General features: G+C 46.7%; 1 protein-coding gene, 1 non-coding gene and 1 pseudogene across 16 annotated transcripts in view; 2 read left to right on the top strand and 1 right to left on the bottom strand.

Annotated features, from left to right (window-relative positions):
• The window catches only part of HHAT (hedgehog acyltransferase), a 360,564-nt gene that overhangs the window by 151,071 nt on the left and 191,173 nt on the right, over positions 1–18,320 (bottom strand). For 14 of the 15 annotated variants that reach the window (XR_009563044.1, XM_060294452.1, XM_060294417.1 and 11 more), the window contains one exon: positions 11,186–11,221. The exons of the other annotated variant lie outside the window; for it this stretch is intronic. Coding sequence is in view for 13 of the 14 variants with exons in the window: in XM_060294452.1 (XP_060150435.1) it covers positions 11,186–11,221 (36 nt within the window). In the remaining variant the exon portion in view is untranslated. The remainder of the gene's footprint in view (positions 1–11,185; positions 11,222–18,320) is intronic. 15 annotated transcript variants of the gene reach the window in all.
• Positions 2,129–2,214, top strand: LOC115861889 (small nucleolar RNA SNORD86). Its single transcript, XR_004042925.1, has one exon. It is a non-coding gene; the product is annotated as a small nucleolar RNA SNORD86 (small nucleolar RNA).
• Positions 2,474–3,083, top strand: LOC115861804 (nucleolar protein 56 pseudogene; annotated as a pseudogene).

Genomic DNA, 18,320 nt, shown 5'->3' with positions numbered 1-18,320 from the left:
GGTCAGAAATTAGGAAAAGAATTTTTTAAAAAGGCACCGGGCTTCCCTGTTGGTGCAGTGGTTAAGAATCCACCTGCCAACGCAGGGGACACGGGTTCGAACCCTGGTCTGGGAAGATCCCACATGCTGCGGAGCAACTAAGCCTGTGTGCCACAACTACTGAGCCTGTGCTCTAGAGCCCGTGAGCCACAACTACTGAGCCCGCATGCTGCAACTACTGAAGCCTGCGTGCCTAGAGCCCGTGCTCCACAACAAGAGAAGCCCCCGCTCTGCTCGCCACAGCTAGAGAAAGCCCGCGGGCAGTAATGAAGACCTAATGCAGCCAAAACTAAAATAAATAAATTAAAAAAAAAAAAAGGCAACACCACCACCACTTAACAAATGCCCTGTTGAATAAATACCCCATCTGTACTGGTTTGGACCATGGATTTTACAGCCCATCCCACTTAGCAGCATCCTTCCCTGACCCAGAGCTTTGTACACTTAAAATTATGTCTCTATATTCCAAATTTTCTCAATTAATTCACCAGGGGCTCTTTTCAATTTTTTAAAGGATACAGTTATTCACCAGAACATCTATATTGATAGAAGCTATGTATGGTGGGAAGTGAATTATGCATTTCGACTCTTAGAGCGTGAAGGGTTTCTTTTCTTTTCTTTTTTAATCTGGATTTTCTAATTAACAAACTCGATATAGCACAGCCATGAAGATGAACAATTCTGGAAAGTTCTTCCTCAGAAGTGGCAGCAGTAGGAAGGAAGCAAGAGTGGATCTGAGAAATCTTCTAAGAACTGAAAAGTATTGTAATGTGAGGCTTAATCATCGAGGCTCTTCCATCCTAAGATTCTACAAAGGGAAGGAAAAGACTACAAATCACTCCAGGTGTTGGAGTCTGGGGGAAGAGAAATGCTGTCTTGGACAGTGATTGTGATGGGGGAAGCCAGGAAGGGGTTCAGTCTGTGACAAAAACTGAGAATGTACCAACCGAGAATATGAGGGGAGAATATACCAACTCATTATGCAACAGCTCTCATGAGCGAACCAGATGGAGTTCTCCTCCAGGCAGCCCCAAGGTGGGGGACCAGTGCTGTACTTAGATCGAGGAGGCCTCCTGTCCTGAGGGTGGCCGACATCCAAGGGGCGCGGCACAAAGACAGGAGCACGGAGGGTTAAGAACTGGACCTACAGAGACTCCACAGTGAAGGAACGAGAGCTCACGAGGCAAGATGGTTACTTGTCCCCATGAGAAAGCTACAAACACCACCCCAGGTGGCCTTCCCAGAGCCAAGCCACAGTCTCCAAATGCCTATTGCCAGGTTCCACCATTGTTTAACTGCCTCCAGGTTCATGTCCACATGTATAATCACACCTTTTACAACACACCAAGCAAATGTAAACAGAAGGAAATTAAAGGATAGTTAGGGCTACTGTTACTCAACACAGAGTAGCTTTCACAGCAGCTGGTTGTCAAAGAAACTTCCCTGAGGAGCATGGACAGGCCTGGGTCACCAAGCTCCAGCTCACGGTAGAGCAGCATGGTAATGGCTGAGGTTCAAAGATCACGATTTCACTAAATTCCTAGCTAAGCCTGACACAGACCTGTTACACCCCTACTGAAAACCCTCCAATGGCTCTTACCGCATCTAAAAGAGACCCTGCTCTTCACCGTCCGGCCGTCGCCTCGTCCTCCAGAATCATTTTGGACCCTTGGCTCCTTGCTCCACACCCTCCAGCCCCACGGGCTTCCCTCCTTCCATTCCTCAAGGGGCTCCTTCCCATCTCAGGGCCTTGGCGCTTGCCCTTCCCTCTGCCTGAAACAGTCCAGCCTCAGATCTCCCCCAGAAGCCTCTTCCCACTCACCCTTCTCTTACCCAGGGTCACCTACCGCCTCCAAGAGGCCCTTCCTGCCCATGCTATCGAAGGGAGCTAGCTCTCCCACCTGGCTCCTCCATCACATCATGGGCATTACAGGGCTTGGTTACTTGTTTTCTCTGTCTTCACCCACACAGGGCAAGCCGAGGGAGGGCAGGGGTATTGTCTAGCTCGTCATTGCTTTTATCCCAGCTCCTGGAATAGTGCTTAGACCACTTAATTGGTTGCATAAATAAATGCATTAAAAGAAAAAAGGATCACGGTGATGGTTGACCAGGGCTCCCTGACCTGTACAGGCCTCTGCTCTGGGGGTGATGGCCAGTCCTGGTGTCTGAGTGATTCCCTGGGCCCAGCACAGGGACCAACTTTCCAGAGCCCTGAAGACAAGGGGTAACACCCCAAAATATGGACTCATTTTCCACTCTACCTTCATTGGCCGCGGAGCTGCCAGAACAGAGGCCGCATCTCCCAATTCCTGGCAAACAAATGCAGCAAATTGATGGCTTCTCTGAGGTACCTACCAGTGTATTTGGGGAGAAGCTTCGAGAACAAGTTGAGCAGCGGCTGTCCTATGAGACTGGAGAGATTCCACAAAAGAATCTGGATGTCATGAAGGAGGCAATGGTTCAGGCAGAGGAAGCGGCTGCTGAGATTACTAGGAAGCCGGAGAAGCAGGAGAAGAAATGCTTGAAGAAGGAAAAGAAAAGGCTAGCTGTGAGTGCCCTGGCGTCTTCAGAAAACAGCAGTAGGACCCCGGAGGAATGTGAGGAGACAGATGAAAAGACCCAAAAAGACGAAGAAGCAAAAGCCCCAGGAGGCTTCTCAGGAGAATGGAATGGAAGACCCATCTGTCTCCTCCAAACCCAAAAAATAGAAATCTTTTTCCAAGGAGGAGCTGGTTAGTAGTGATCGTGAAGAGACAGCTGGCAGTGGAAGTCCTACCAAGAGGAAGAAACCTTTCCCCAAAGAGGAACCAGATAGTGACCCTGAAGAGTCAGGAAACAAGAGGGTCCCCAAGAAAAAGAGGAAATTCTCTTCCAAGGAGGAGCCTCTCAGCAGTGAACCTGAAGAGGCTGCTGCCAGCAAGACCTGCAGCTCCAAGAAAAAGAAAAAGCTCCGAAAGCTATCCCAGGAAAATGAGAATGGACATTTCCCTAGGAGGGCACAACTTACAGAGATATTTCCCAACCCATCCCCTATAGCCCAATAAAAATAAAAACAAATTCACGAGTCAAAAAAAAAAAAAAAAGAAAAGAAAAAAGGAGATGGTTACTAAGTCATGTTACATTTTTGAGAAATAAAACGTATTCGTTAAACTTTTTTTTAAATTAATGGCGCCAAATGCTCAGGCGACCACTTCCCTACGCTCTATGTCCTTGGGTTCGTCAGACTAGAGATACTGGTTTCAGCTCTGTCACTAGGAAAAGGAACTTTCTCAGTCCACTGCTCTCTTTTTTTTTAATGGAATAAATATTACCTTATTTAAAAATGGAGATATAATTGACATATAGCCTGTTAAAAACAAGACAATGGGCCCAAGATGGAGACACTTATGCTGAGCGTGGAGAAGGCCGCATCTGAGATGGACCTGAGCGAAGCAGGACTTGGATGTGGGGGCAGGGTGGGCACTTCATGCACAGGGAACACATGAGCCAAGAAAGGAAGCCAGGGAATGGGGGAAAGACAGAAAGCAGCATTTAGACCCATTTGGCGGTGACCCAAAGGAGAATAATGGTGAGATGAGATGGAAAGGGAGCCTGAGACCTACTGTGGTGGACCCAGGACATTGGGCGAGCAGGGGGGGATTAGTCTGGTTCTGACAGAGGAAAGAGAATCACTGACTGGTTCTGCGCAGGGAGAGACAGCATCAGGTAAGTTGTCAAGGGTTCAGAAAGGGACAGTGAGCTGCCTAAAGTCACACAGGTAGGGGAGGGGCCAGGCCTCAAACCCTGTTACCCTGATTCCAGAGGTGAAGTGGGGCCGGGGGAAGGACAAAACTAACCCCTACTACGTCCCCACTGTTTCCCCAGGCACGGAGCTAAGTGTTTTGCATATAGTATTAAACCTCACTACAGCCCTATGAGGGAAGAAGCCCAAATTACTGACAAAGGTGCATATCTTTCCTCCAGAAACAAAGGAAAGGGTGATGTGAGAGATGGTGAGGAGACAGACTCAACAGGATCTGGAAGCTGACGGGGCCCGGGAGCAACGGTGGCTGCAGTCACCTTCTCTTCAGCATCCTGCCCGCATCCTATGATCTGCCTCCGTGGGGCCGCTTTGGGATCCGGCTTTCTTCACGCACAAGTTCCTCGCTTTTCATTGAAAACACTTTGTTACTGGAACACCACACAGCTCATGAGCTGCTGGTTTCATATTCCACAAGTCGAATGAAAGGAAGCTTTAAAAAGAAGGCTGGGAGGCTGCAGTCCCTGCAAAGGAGAGGCGTGTGCAGTGGCCAGGGACCAAGGGGACTTGGTGGCTCCGACCCAGGTGCCACATCTCTCCTCCCACTGCCACTAAGAGGGGATCAGCAGTGCCTGATCAGGGGCAGAAATGCAGAGGTCAGGCTCCCTCAGGCGGGGGCAGCTTTTTAATCAGCTCATTTACTTTTTATACCACTATTAAAAAATTATCTACGTAGACAAACAAAAGTTGACTTCCGTGTTATAGTCACACAATAACAAATTCAAAATCCTATGTAACAAATCAGGTATTTGGCCTCTGGGTTATCACCTCTGTGTGTGCTGAAAAATAGATATATATTGGTTTTATCTTCCCTCCTTTTATATTTGTCTATAAAAATATACACAGGGCTTCCCTGGTGGCGCAGTGGCTGAGAGTCCGCCTGCCGATGCAGGGGACACGGGTTCGTGCCCCGGTCCGGGAAGATCCCACATGCCGTGGAGCGGCTGGGCCCGTGAGCCATGGCCGCTTAGCCTGCGTGTCCGGAGCCTGTGCTCCGCAACGGGAGAGACAACAGTGAGAGGCCTGCGTACCGCAAAAAAAAAAAAAAAAAAAAGAAAAAAAAATATATACATAATGGTTTCAAGTATGTATTTAAGTTGTTTCTAAGCTACTAGACTGAATACAGATGCTAATTATCTTCCTGGTTCTTACTCCCAGGACCAAATGCCCACATTCTTCCTCAACATCTCCGCTTCCAGAGCAGCTCAGAGCCTAAACAGGTCTCAACTGTCCTGAGGAGACACAGGAAAGAGAGAGGCTTATCCCCAGCACTCTTCCTTCTCCTTCTCAGGAGGACACCTTTAGCCTGAAATGAATCTCGCTTTTGACTACTAGACTTCTTCTTTTTGTGTGTGTGTGTGGTATGCAGGCCTCTCACTGTTGCGGCCCCTCCCGTTGCGGAGCACGGGCTCCGGACGCGCAGGCTCAGCGGCCATGGCTCACGGGCCCAGCCGCTCCGCGGCACGTGGGATCCTCCCGGACCGGGGCACGAACCTGTGTCCCCTGGATCGTCAGGCGGACTCTCAACCACTGCGCCACCAGGGAAGCCCTTGACTACTAGACTTCTTAAAGATGCAAGGCGGACTCTTTTGAACATGTTGGACATCATACAATCCAAGACATATTTCAAATGACTTCTTTATCAGCACCGTTAACTATAGCAAAAGTGGTGGTGAACTTCAGGGTGCTCAGAATAGAGGTGGAGAAAAACTACCCTGTGATTCATGAAGCTTCTGTTCTGCTGTGGGGCTGGGTTTATGAATGGGTCAGGTAGGTACAGGTTGTCACTAAGGGAAAGCTAAAAACCGTTTTGCTTATTTCAGAATTCAGTGAACCATTAATTCACACATCACTGAAATGTGCTGCCCTCTGACAATTCAAAGACCCTCCAGACCATTGTGGGATCCCAGGATCAACCTCCAGAAGAAGAACAAAAGACACTACAGAAGTGAGCAGCTGGCCCATTCTACCTTCTCTCTCACCAGAACAAAATCACGCTTCAAAAGGGCACAGCTGTGCTGTTTCATGGACACATTAGCATTTGTACAGGATTGAATCTGCACTATACTGAACATTCTCTAGGCAGAATCTGTTTGCTTATGCAAAGGAATGTATCTTCTGATGAGTGTATTAACTCCAGAGAGCTTCTCAAACAGCTTTAGGGCCATGCCTGAGGCTCACTGCCTTTTTCTGTTTGCCTAAGAAGTATCCATGGCATCACCGCCACACTGCACTTCTGGTCCTGACAGGATATCAAAACAGTCTCCCAAGGACAAAAGTAATGGCTCTGATGCACTCACACATGGACTTTAGAATAAAAAGGGAACGTGATGACCTTTATTGAATAAATTGCTTTTCTTTTTTTGGCAGCGCCATGAGGCTTGTGGGACCTTAGTTCCCCAACCACGGATTGAAACCAGGCCCATGGCAGTGAAAGCACCGAGACTTAACCACTGGACCACCAAGGAATTCCTGCTATTTTTTTTTTAAGTTAGATTCTTATTCGAAATATGTATTTGAAATGGATTAAATAGCTAAATATAAACAATACAGAAAGACGAAAACACAGGTGAATACTTTCCTGTTTTTTACATGCATAAGCGTAGGAGCAATTGTTTAAAAAAAAAAAAACACTGACAAATTTTATCTTTCAGACAACATGTAAGAGGGATGTCTCCAGGTTTTCTTTGAAAAGTCACGAGAGCATCCTGTATTACTTAAACCGATTCCCCAACCTGAGGAACTTAGAAGAGGGCAGGGAGGTAGGTACAAAGCAATCAGAGTATACCTTTCATAAAAGGGGTAGGGCTGGCTACAGTTCTGGGTAAAATGAAATATGCCTCAGTCAGCAAGAATCAAACCGAACATCACTAGTCAATTCTACTTTCTTGCCAAAACTTAACTAAGCTAAATTTAAACAAGCCATCCTGTTATCTAAAATCAAAGCGCTGGTTTCTTCTGTAATCTCTTTTCCTAGATTGGTCACTTTTTTCCTTTTCCTTTTGTAGCATCACATTAAGAATTCCAGCCAATATTCTTCTGAGGCTATTTCTTAAGTGAGTTGTGATTACTGTTTCCTGAAAGTCTTCCCTTTGGTTTCTGTAAGATGCAGAAGGACTGAGCACACTGAGTTTTCCCACAGTCATCATAAAACGCCAATATCAGAAATGCTCACATTTCATTAAACGTGACAGCGCCTTCCGGCCCCATAGCTCAGTGAAGCACTCCAACAACTTAAAAGGAAACATGTCCCTCCCTGCAGTTGCCCAGGCTGAGATCACAGATAGGGCTCTTGCCTTTGTGGAAACTGATGTCATTCCAGAGAAGTCGACATTGCTTCCATCAACGTAAAAGATGCAGCTGATTAATTTCAGGCATGCTGCAGCTTCTTTCCTTCCAAACGCTAAGCATTCAATACAGCGGGACAACCCAGAGTACATGCTAAGAGTTTACTGGAGCCAATAAATGCAGTTAATTAAAAAAAAAAAAAAAAACTATGCCAATTTCTCCAACATCTCCTCTTTTACAAAGGGAAATATATTTTCTTCTCCCGGCCATCACAGAACAAGAAGGGTCCCACAAGTACGACCCCACATTCTTCCAACCTCTAAGGTGCTCTCCAGCGGTATACTTCCAGGAAAGCGCCATTGCCCACTGGAGTCACTAAGTCACCATTCACTGCTTTGCTTCTCCGTTCCCCTGGCAATCGTGTGCTGCTTCTCTCCACCCAACTGAAAACACTTTCTCTAAGTCTAAAGGGCACTTAAGACCTTCTGGTGGCTAAACACAAGAGCTCCTCCAATTAAAAAGAAAAAAAAAATCCCCACTCAAACCACCTTCTCCACCAGCTGCCATGCCTTTCTTTCCTCCCTATCACAGCTTAACTTCTTAAAGGAGTTGTGCTGCCATTCCCTCACCTCCCACTTTCATTGTGCCCACACCCTTCTTCAACCCCGCTGGCTTCTGGGGTCGACATGCAGATCAAACAGTTCTCACTAAGGTGCCCAAAGATCAACAGGGCTCAGTCCCCACCAGGTGTGACCTCCCAAACTGGGAGCAGAAAGGACCCATTTTCTAAAGACAGCTGCAAACAAAGGGGTTTGCACCCCATCCTGGGATTACTAAGAGATGGACAACTGACTGCTCCCCCAACCACCTCCCTACTCCACGCCCGGCCCCACCCTATCCCCAAGCTGGTAAGAGGACCGAGGAAGAGACTCCTTCGAGCCCCTAGGTTCCTGGCTTAATGGGGAGTGCTGCTGTATGTTGGGGGAGGGGATGAAGAGACTTCATCCAGAGACTGGGCATGCCTGCAAGAAGGGGAGACTTTTACTCCCACAGTGGATAACAGTGGGCACGTTGATTTGTCCTGCCCCTACCAGAGTAAAAGAAAGGAAAACTACAGGAAGACAGCAGGGCAGAAACAAGCCCCAGATCTGCTTGGTTCACAGAACAACCGATTAAGGTGACTAGTTGAGCATCTTACTAGCACGCACCCATAAGGGCCTCCTGCCAGAGCCAGGGCGTCCCAGCATCTGTTCCAGTTACATTAGAGGCACTTAACCCTTCCCTCTGCCTCCTTCGCACCCAACACAGGAAACATGGTTGGAGCCCAGAAGAAGGACAGGGAGGAGGGGTCCCAGAGGCAGACCACCCTCCTCACTTCAAGTTGCTCAAACCACAAGGCTGGCAAGAGATGAGCTCAGGGAAAGCTTTAAATCAAATGTCTATTTTCCTCACCGTGGTATTCCCAGATGTAACCAAGGAAGTGGCACATGGTAGGCTTAATAACTATCTGTTGAATAAATGAACAGCTTCTTCTTAATCCTCACCCTCTGTGTCCTTTCTGCCTCATTTCATTCATTTACTCATTCAGTCACTTCTACACAAATGTTTGTTTTTTTCTTTGTTTGGTTGGGTTTTTTTGTGTTTTTTAACATCTTTATTGGAGTATAATTGCTTTTCAATGGTGTGTTAGTTTCTGCTTTATAACAAAGTGAGTCAGCTATACATATACATATATTCCCATATCTCCTCCCTCTTGCGTCTCCCTCCCACACTCCCTATCCCACCTCTCTAGGTGGTCACAAAGCACTGAGCTGATCTCCCTGTGCCATGCAGCTGCTTCCCACTAGCTATCTATTTTACATTTGGTAGTGTATATATGTCCATGCCACTCTCTCACTTTCTCCCAGCTTACCCTTCCCCCTCCCCATGTCCTCAAGTCCATTCTCTAGTAGGTCTGTGTCTTTATTCCCATCCTGCCCCTAGGTTCTTCATGACCTTTTGTTTTTTAGATTCCATATATATGTGTTAGTATACAGTATTTCTTTTTCTCTTTCTGACTTACTCCACTCTGTATGACAGACTCTAGGTCCATGCACCTCACTACAAATAACTCAATTTCGTTCCTTTTTATGGCTGAGTAATATTCCATTGTATATATGTGCCACATCTTCTTTATCCATTCATCTGTTGATGGACACTTAGGTTGCTTCCATATCCTGGCTATTGTAAATAGAGCTGCAATGAACATTATGGTACATGACTCTTTTTGAATTATGGTTTTCTCAGGGTATATGCCCAATAGTGGGATTGCTGGGTCGTATGGTAGTTCTATTTTTTTTTTTTTAAGGAAACTCCATACTGTTTTCCATAGTGGCTGTATCAATTTACATTCCCATACACAAATGTTTGATTAAACTGATTCCATACAGTTTAATTATGGAAAGATGATTGAGGCGTGTTCCCTGCCCTCAAGAAAGTTACTAGAGAAAGTAAGAAAAGTACAAACTTGCAGCTACCACAGTAATTATGTGAACAGTAGCACAGGAGTAATACAAAGTACCAAAGACATTAACTCAAAAAATCCAAACAACTCCCTGAAGTACACCCAGACAGTTTTTCTTATCGGTTTAGATATAGAATTCTCATGCCTGCCTTTCCCATGACCACTGGCCCTTTAACCCTCCTAACTAAAATACATTTACCCTTGATGTGTCAAGGGTAACTGTTTACACACCGCCTGTGTGTGTCATATCCTGGAGAAAGCCAGGATAATCCAGATTCCTTGGGTCTGGGGTCGGCCAAGGAGATTTCCAAGCACAGCCTTGCATAAAGACCTAGAGAAAGGACAAGGTATGTATGGCTTTGCTCGGAACACCGCCATATGCCATCTGTCACAGAGGAAATGCTGCTGGTTTAGGATCAAGGTGATGCCCAAGATGTACATGTCCCCTCAGACAGCATCTTAACCACAGGGAGATGGCCGTGCATTGTGGAGGACTGAACTACTATAACATCTACCCAGAAATCACATGTGATTTACAATACTGTTTATTAGTGGACTCAGAATTAATTAGCATTTAGAGCTACATATTTGCAGAAAGTAAATCACTCTACATGATTTCTGGTTTCCTTGTGATCTTAGCTTATAGTCCCTCAGCCACCATTATTGCTCCCCACATATATTTTTGATAGGTATTTTCAATGACCATTTTCCACCATTATTAGAATAATGAATACATGCTCAATAAAAAATCTAAAAAGTACAATAAAGTTTATAACAGGAAAAATATTGTGCATATTATTACCAACACTGTTAATCTTCTGGTATATTTCCATTTAACCTCTGTTTGATTTAATAGCTATTTGGAATTAATATGCCCCATAAGCCAACGCTGGTAAAAATCACCAATATACTAGGATATAAAGTGCCGTCTGTGATCTCTTTCAATTATGAACAAGACTGTATCTTCGTGATTGTGAAACAAGTAGTAGATTCAGTTTAAAAAGCTTAAATTCAACGGAGGGAAAATTGGTCAAGAGGGTTGTTTAATGTATGAATGCAAGCTGGCTCTCTTCACTATTCTTTTTTTTATAAATTTATTTATTTACTTTATTATTTATTTTTGGCAGCGTTGGGTCTTCATTGCTGCGCACGGGCTTTCTCTAGTTGCGGCGAGCAGGGGTTACCCGCGGCATGTGGGATCTTCCCGGACCAGGGATCGAACCCATGTCCCCTGCATTGGCAGGCGGATTCTTAACCACTGAGCCACCAGGAAAGTCCTCTCTTCACTATTCTATTTGTTTTTCCAGTAGCCCAATAGTTGGGTAACTATCATTTCAGATACAAATCCCTTTAAAAATAAATTCCTTTGATTGTTTAAAAAGGATATTCTTGTGTGATTCTGGGAGGCACAAAAAACAGAGCTAGTGGTATTTTCTTGTCAAATATATGGTTGCCATTATTTATCAAGATATCTCACAAGGATTTTATTTTCATCTCAGTATTCCATAATAGACACGCTATTCCAATGATACCTAAAATAAAAACGATTGGCTTACCTAACTAAGAAATCATGCAGTCCAACGTCAAAATACCTGTTGAAGGGAGACAAAGACAAGCATATCAATAGAAGATATTCACAGCAGTGGTGGACTTGACCAAAAATATATCATTCACATTTGGAACATGGTGAATACATGGATTACTCCATGACAGTGGTTCTCGAAGCATGACCCCTGGAGCAACCACAGCAGCATTCCCTGGTCAAATTCTCAGTCCCCACCCTCACACACTGATTCAGAAATCCTGGGGATGAGGCCCAGTAATTAGCTTTAACAAGCCCGCCAGATGATTCTGATGCAGAACCGCTGCTTCATGAGAGCAAAAGTATCTCAGCAAGCCTAAACTCTCTCTCTCTCTCTCTCGAAACAGAAGCCAGAAAAGTGAACTTCACCACTTTTCCAAAAGGGGAGTCATTTTATAGCACTAGTTGTCTCTGATGTTCAGTTACTCAAAAATAAATGAAATTATGATTTAAAAGCATGAATCCACACTGGCCAGAGGGAAGAAGAGGGGTGGGGGAAGGTCAACTCTGTTCTTCCATCTCCTCCCGGCCATAGTCCCTGGAGCTTTTCGCAGGAGAGAACGACCCCCCCATATCCAGGTCCGCTCTAGCAGGGAAGGGAGAAGGCAGTTCCACGCACTCGCTGGTGAGCCTGTATTGTGCTTGGGCGTCACACCAGCATCCAGAAAGCCCTGGGCGGTAGTGGACCCCTTCAGTCACAGCCTCCCTCTGACACCACCAGACTGGCTCAGTCCATATGAGTGGGACTGCCTTGGTTGCCCTAACGAGCACGCTTCTTCCCCCTAAACCTCTGCCCGCTTAGCCGGTGTCCTTCTCTCACCTTTGGGTCTGGCCCGAGTCATGACGGTGCCGCCCACCAGGTATAATCACTACTCCTAACACCTGGATGGTGGTGGTTATGTGCCACCCACTGGACTGGCCCCCCCAGTTAGCAAGCAGCCTGGGGCAAGCCCGAGGGACTTCTGTCCCTACAGACAGTGAGCAGTGGACTCAGAAATTCCCCCTAGAGTGGGGTCCAACTGCCCAGGCAGGCCCTGACTGTCCCTAGCATCCGGGTCCACCCTAGCCCTTCCCTGGAACATCTCAGCCTACTTGGCACCCCACCGTGCCTGACATATAGCAGGTGATTATAGATATTAAGATTCCTTGTGGGATACCTTTAAATGACAAGATTCTTTCATGCGCTCAAGCATCTGTTTATAGATTATAGACACAGGGTAGGTGAGAATAAAGAAACAAAGCCAAAATACGAGGTCCCTCATTTATTATATCACTTACCTGAAATAGTTATATAATTCAGGGAAACTCAAAGTCAAGGTATTGTGCGTAAATTCCTTCTACTCATAAGCCTCTGAGGAGAGCTCTAGAGGGAGATATACCTGCAGGGGTAGCTGATTTGTTTCAGCTGATTTTACATTGACCTGGATAAGGTCAATTCCTATACTCATATTTAACACAGATTTTAAAAAAAAAGAAACAGAAGTGATCCCTCCTCTCGACCAAAACCAAGGCTACATTGCTCAGCTATATAAGTAAAACCTTCATATGACAGACAGCAATTGTACGTTTGCCAGAACAGCAATATGGGCAGTAGAAGTATGTATGGATTAAAACAAAGATTTCAGTCTTTTCAATTACACCAGCAACAGACTCTGTTACAGGAATCAGAGGATGAAACAGACATGAAAGGAATCACAGAGACCCTCAGTGTAGAGGTGCGGTAGGGGGAAGAAGACCCTGAAGCAATAATGAAAAACCTAATAATATACATAGAAATTGTTATTCATTTAGCACCTAGAAGGTGGCAACTACTCTGTTCAGTACTCACACACGTACCTGGTTGCCGGTGAGGTAGGTACTGGCATCCCATTTACCGGTGAAGGAACTAGAGTGCAGAGGCTAAGTAACTGGCACAGAGCTCACAGCTAGGAGAGGACAGAGCTGGGAGTCAAACTGAGCCCTGACAGCCACGAATTATGTGCTCCTCCCACTAAAAGTACAGGCTCTCACTGCCCCTCATTATTACTAATTGAAAATGGCTGTTGATTTTAAATCAGCACTCCCTTTCCACCTCCACCTGACCTCTGCTTCCCCCTGCTCCGGGCAAGCCCACGGTCTCTGCAGGCGCCCCCTACCTCCTCGGGTCTTAGAGTCAGCCAGGCTCTGGAAAGCTGTGTCGATTCTCTGGGCTCCAGCTTCCCCACTGGGAAAAATGGAGACCCCTTACTCGTAGGGAGGTTATGAGAATTAAGTGAGAAAATAGAGATACGGGGCTTAGCACAGCGCTTGGTCCACCACGTGTACTCAATAAACAGTAGTCTCCTTTCCTCCAGTTTTTAAGAGTTGTTTTAATGGCAGCCCCATTCCTGATAACTCAGCAGGAGAAGCAAGACACATTAAAAAGAAGGACGTATGGGGCTTCCCTGGTGGCGCAGTGGTTGGGAGTCCGCCAGCCGATGCAGGGGACACGGGTTCGTGCCCCGGTCCGGAAAGATCCCACATGCCGCGGAGCGGCTGGGCCCGTGAGCCATGGCCGCTGAGCCTGCGCGTCCGGAGCCTGTGCTCCGCAACGGGAGAGGCCACAACAGTGAGAGGCCCGCGTACCGCAAAAATAAATAAATAAATAAATAAAAAGAAGGACATAAGTTGTCTTACAATGCAGCCCAGAAAGGGAGGCCATTTAATCCAGGGCACGGGCAGGGCCTGAGCCCTGGAGAAGGGGGCAGCGGGGCTGGAACTCTGAGGGGCGAGCACCAAGCTCAGGGCACAGGCAGGCGAGCCGGAGGATCAGTGTCCCACAAAGAGCCTTGAAGCTGAGCGCAGGGGTGAGGGCTGGGGTCACGGGGAGCCTCACCCTGCCTGCCCCGCTCCTGACCAGCATCTCATACCGGCACACCAATACACACCAGTGCACACCCAGCTTCACCTGCAGCTATGGCGGCCCTAGAAGTCAGGGTAGAAATGTACAGAAGTGAGGGGCTGTGACACAGGTTGTGTTTCAGACTGTTTCCTCTCATACACGTGTGACTGGTGGCGGACGGAATTTGAGGCAGGGACAAGCGGAGGACTTTCAGCATCCTTGTGACAGGCAAGCTGTCAAGAGAACAGTATAAAGAAGGGGTCCCCGACCTTTTTGGCACCAAGGATCAGTTTCGAGGAAGACAATTTTCCCACGGACCGGGGGGCAGGTGGGGGGGCAGAACGGTTCAGGCGGTAATGCGAGCGATGGGGAGCGATGGGGAGTGGCTGGCGAAGCTTCGCTCGCTCCCCAGCCGCTCACCTCCTGCTGTGCAGCCAGGCTCCTAACAGGCCGTGGGCTGCTACTGGCCCGAGGCCCAGGGATTGGGGACCCCTGCTATAAAGGGTTAACAATTACCTGGAAACAAGTAGAATGGAGATGGTCGAGGTGAGGGTGGGATGGGGATTTGCATCAGAAAACGTGACAGGAAAAATGTAAGAGGACAAAAACAGAACTATTTCATAGGTAAACATATCTTACTCCTTTACGGCATTAATTCATCTGGTATTCATTCATTCGATAGATATTCCATCTGGGCCTTCTATGGGCCAGGCATTGGTCTAGCCCTGAGGATGCAGTGGAGGGTAACATAACAAGGCACCTACTTCTCATGGCACTCACATCCTAGGTGGAAGAGGTGAGCAACAAATAAGCACGTATATACAGAAGATAAGGTCAGAGGGCAGAGAATGCACCCACAGTGACAGCACAGAGGGACAGGCCACACAGGCACTCTGGGAAGGCCTCTCTGAGGTGGTGACATTTGGGTTGAGATCTGTATGGTCAGAAAGAGCCAGCTATGCAAAGATCAGAGGATCTAGTGTTCCAGGCAGTAGGACATCCAGAGAAAGGGCCCAGGTTGGGAAGGAATGGGGCAGGTGAGAGATGGAGAAAGAAGGCCAGCGTGACTGGAGAATGGTGAGCGAGGGGAGACGGGGACAGCAGAGGTTGGGAGAGGGGGGCAGGGACCAGATCTGAAAGGACTGTGCATGCATGATAAGGAGTTTGGGTTTTAATTTAACACTGATAGGAACAGAGGAGTGGTATTTTTTCCTTTATTTAAATTTCATTCTTCCAGCGGTAGAGCTGTGGTATGCTTTGGTTTGCATATTAAAAAGAACACTCTGGGTGTCCTGAAGAGAATGGATGGTAAGAGAAGGCGGAGGGCAGGGAGACCACTTAAACAGCCATTGCAGTCCAGGTGAGAGATGATGGGGGCTCAGCCCCCAGATGGAAATACTGGAAACAAGAGAGGAGAGACAGGGACGGATTCCAACAGGATTTTGTGTGGAGTCAAAAAGACTTGTTGACAGACTCATGCAGGGTGGAGCAAATAAAGGGAAACATAACCTGCAAAATAGGTGCGAGTGCCTCTTATCACTCAATTTCAAACCAAGCAGCCTCAAAGTCTTGGCTTCTTAGGGAATTACCACCTCAATAACGCTTGGTTACCCACATGCAGATTAAGGGAATGAGAATGGCCTGGTGATTACTTACACTTAAAAATGGCCCACCTGTTGGGAGAGCTATAAGTCATAGCAATATTTTTTTCTTTTTTTGTTGTATTAATGTATTGTGGTGAAGTATACGTCACATAAAATTTACCATTTTAACCATTTTTAAGTGTATAGTTCAGTGGCATTAAGTACATTCACATTGTTGTAAAACTATCGCCACCATCCATCTCCAGAACTTCATCTTCCTCAAGTGGCACCCTGGGTTTCCTCTATACAATGGAAAAGCTGATTTGGGCTCCTTCCAAAGGGTTCGGGGTGGGGTCTCACCTGTGGGGCTTTGTCTTTAATTTCAAAACACAAGCAAACCAGTGAACTCTAGAAATATGTTCTCCTTGGTTTTCCTGGATAGATGGAAAAGGTGCCTTAAGGGAGCTAGAGTAGGAAGAGAATACTATTTTTGATTTTAGATTTGTATGCCAGGCACTGCTAGGCAATCTGTGTATTCTTTCTTTTAATCCTCGCAACCACCCTGCAAAATAGGCCCCTGTTTCATAACGCTGCATGGCCTTATCCCCAGCCACCTAGCTGGCAAATTGCTGAGTCAAGACCTAGCTCAGAGCACCAGATGCCAAAGTCTGTGTTTTTCCCTTCATGCATTTAGCTACTGACCCATTTAACAAATATTTACCTTGTGCCTACAATGTGCCAGGTGGTGGGGATTCAGTAATGCATGGCACATAACCCCCCAGCTTCAAGGAGAGCAGAGCCTAGTAAAGAGGTGGGAAAGTCAATAATAATTCAATACAGTGCCATCGATATCAAACACTGTCTCCCTCGGTGAACTGCAAACTCCTTAAGGGCAAGAACCAAAGGCAGTCACCAAGTAGATTCTCAGTAAGTATCTATTGGGTGAATCTGAGACAGGTTGGGACCTGGGACCCGGGACTCTTTGCTGCAACGCTTGTACCTGGACAAACGTCTCCTTGAGCAACAGAATACAAAGAAACTATAAGGGACTAAAAATAAATGCATGCATGAACACAGCTGGGGCAAATTATGAACAAGAAACAAAAAGGCCAAAACCCAACGGCCACTTCTGAGGTGCATGGAGCAAAAGCAGGGCACTGCGCACCATCCCCTCCCCGCCCACACTCACAGAGCACCACAAGGGGTCACCCAAGCCACTCCTCCAGCCCAACCCACCAGTCCGCCCCAACCCTAACCCCATTTAAGGGACCAGCTGGCTCCTCCTCAGGCACGAGCAAGGGAACCTGTTACTTGTGTTCGCCCCCTCGTGCTGCAGCAGGAGTCCCAATAAAGCCCTGCCTGAATTTCTCGTCTGGCCTCTTATCAATTTCTATTGATTAAAGAGTCCAAGAACCCAGATGGGTAACAAATCAACGTGTGACTGATGTGCTGTCAGAAGGCACCAACGCCCCCGCCTGCTCTGACACTTAGCATAGTACACTGCAGATAGCAGATGCTCAAACGTAATCATTTAACACATCCGTTACTATACGTAAATACATAACATTAATACCCACAGATAGAAATGAGGCTTCTCTCCTGAAATAAGATACCTACCAAACTATAGCACCATTATTCTGATCACCTTTTAAGAAAGTAATTTCTCACGGCTACCAGCTCACAGTAAACCAAGATATCCTTATGAGGAGACATAAGCAGCAGCGGTCCTGTGCATACTATTCCTGGTTCCTTAAGGAAAATAAAGATGGGAAATCTTCTGTGTGCATGTGTGACATGGACATTTTTGTTGTCTGAACATCACCTGATAGCAGCAACAGTTCGACAGAGGAGAGGGAAATTTGGAACAAGCTGCAGTATCCTAACAAGGCAGTGAATTTCCCATCACAAGAGGAGTTCAAGCATGGGTTAAAAGGGTGTTTAGAGGAGACTGAACCATCAGACAGAAAACCAGAATGGATAAACTTAAAGCTGCCACCTAGCCTCAGGCTTCCGACTCCCTGTTTCAGTCACTTTCAGGAAGCATCTCTAAGTATGAAGCCTCACTTCCATAGCAGTAGCTCATGTCTGATAACCATGAGCAAATTAGTAGACTGTGCCTGGGCTAATGCTTCCATTGCAACCCCGACGGTTTATTTATTACAATTCTGACTGCTGTTCCTGTTGGGGCCTCACAGTGCATCAAAATTAGGGTCGTACCACCTGCCAGAGTGGTGTGCACTTACATTTACTCACAGAGCACAGAGAACCCCCTCTGAGAAAAGGAAGGGTCAGGCCAACACAGCATGTCCATGGCAGAACTCAGACCAGAGCCCACAGTTAGATCCAGGATCTGTTCTGCTCTGCCAGGCTGCCTGCCTTTTGGGGTCCTGGTCCTCTCTCCCAGGCTGATCTTGGCTGGTTGGGAGCTAGAGTTTAAAAAAAAAAAAAGCAATGAACTGTGGCCAGAAGCTGCAAATCTCATATAATCAGTGAGGTATGGTTTAGAACAGCGGTCCCCAACCTTTTTGGCACCAGGGACCGGTTTTGTGGAAGACAATTTTTCCACGGACCGGGGATGGGGTGGGGGATGGTTTCAGGATGATTCAAGCGCATTACATTTACTGTGCACTTTACTTCTATTGTTATTACCTTGTAATATATAATGA

Source organism: Globicephala melas, chromosome 1 (genome assembly GCF_963455315.2).
Source record: "Globicephala melas chromosome 1, mGloMel1.2, whole genome shotgun sequence".
Taxonomy (NCBI): domain Eukaryota; kingdom Metazoa; phylum Chordata; class Mammalia; order Artiodactyla; family Delphinidae; genus Globicephala; species Globicephala melas.
The sequence above is the reverse complement of the archived record's forward strand: the minus strand, read 5'-3'. Positions and strand labels throughout refer to the sequence as shown.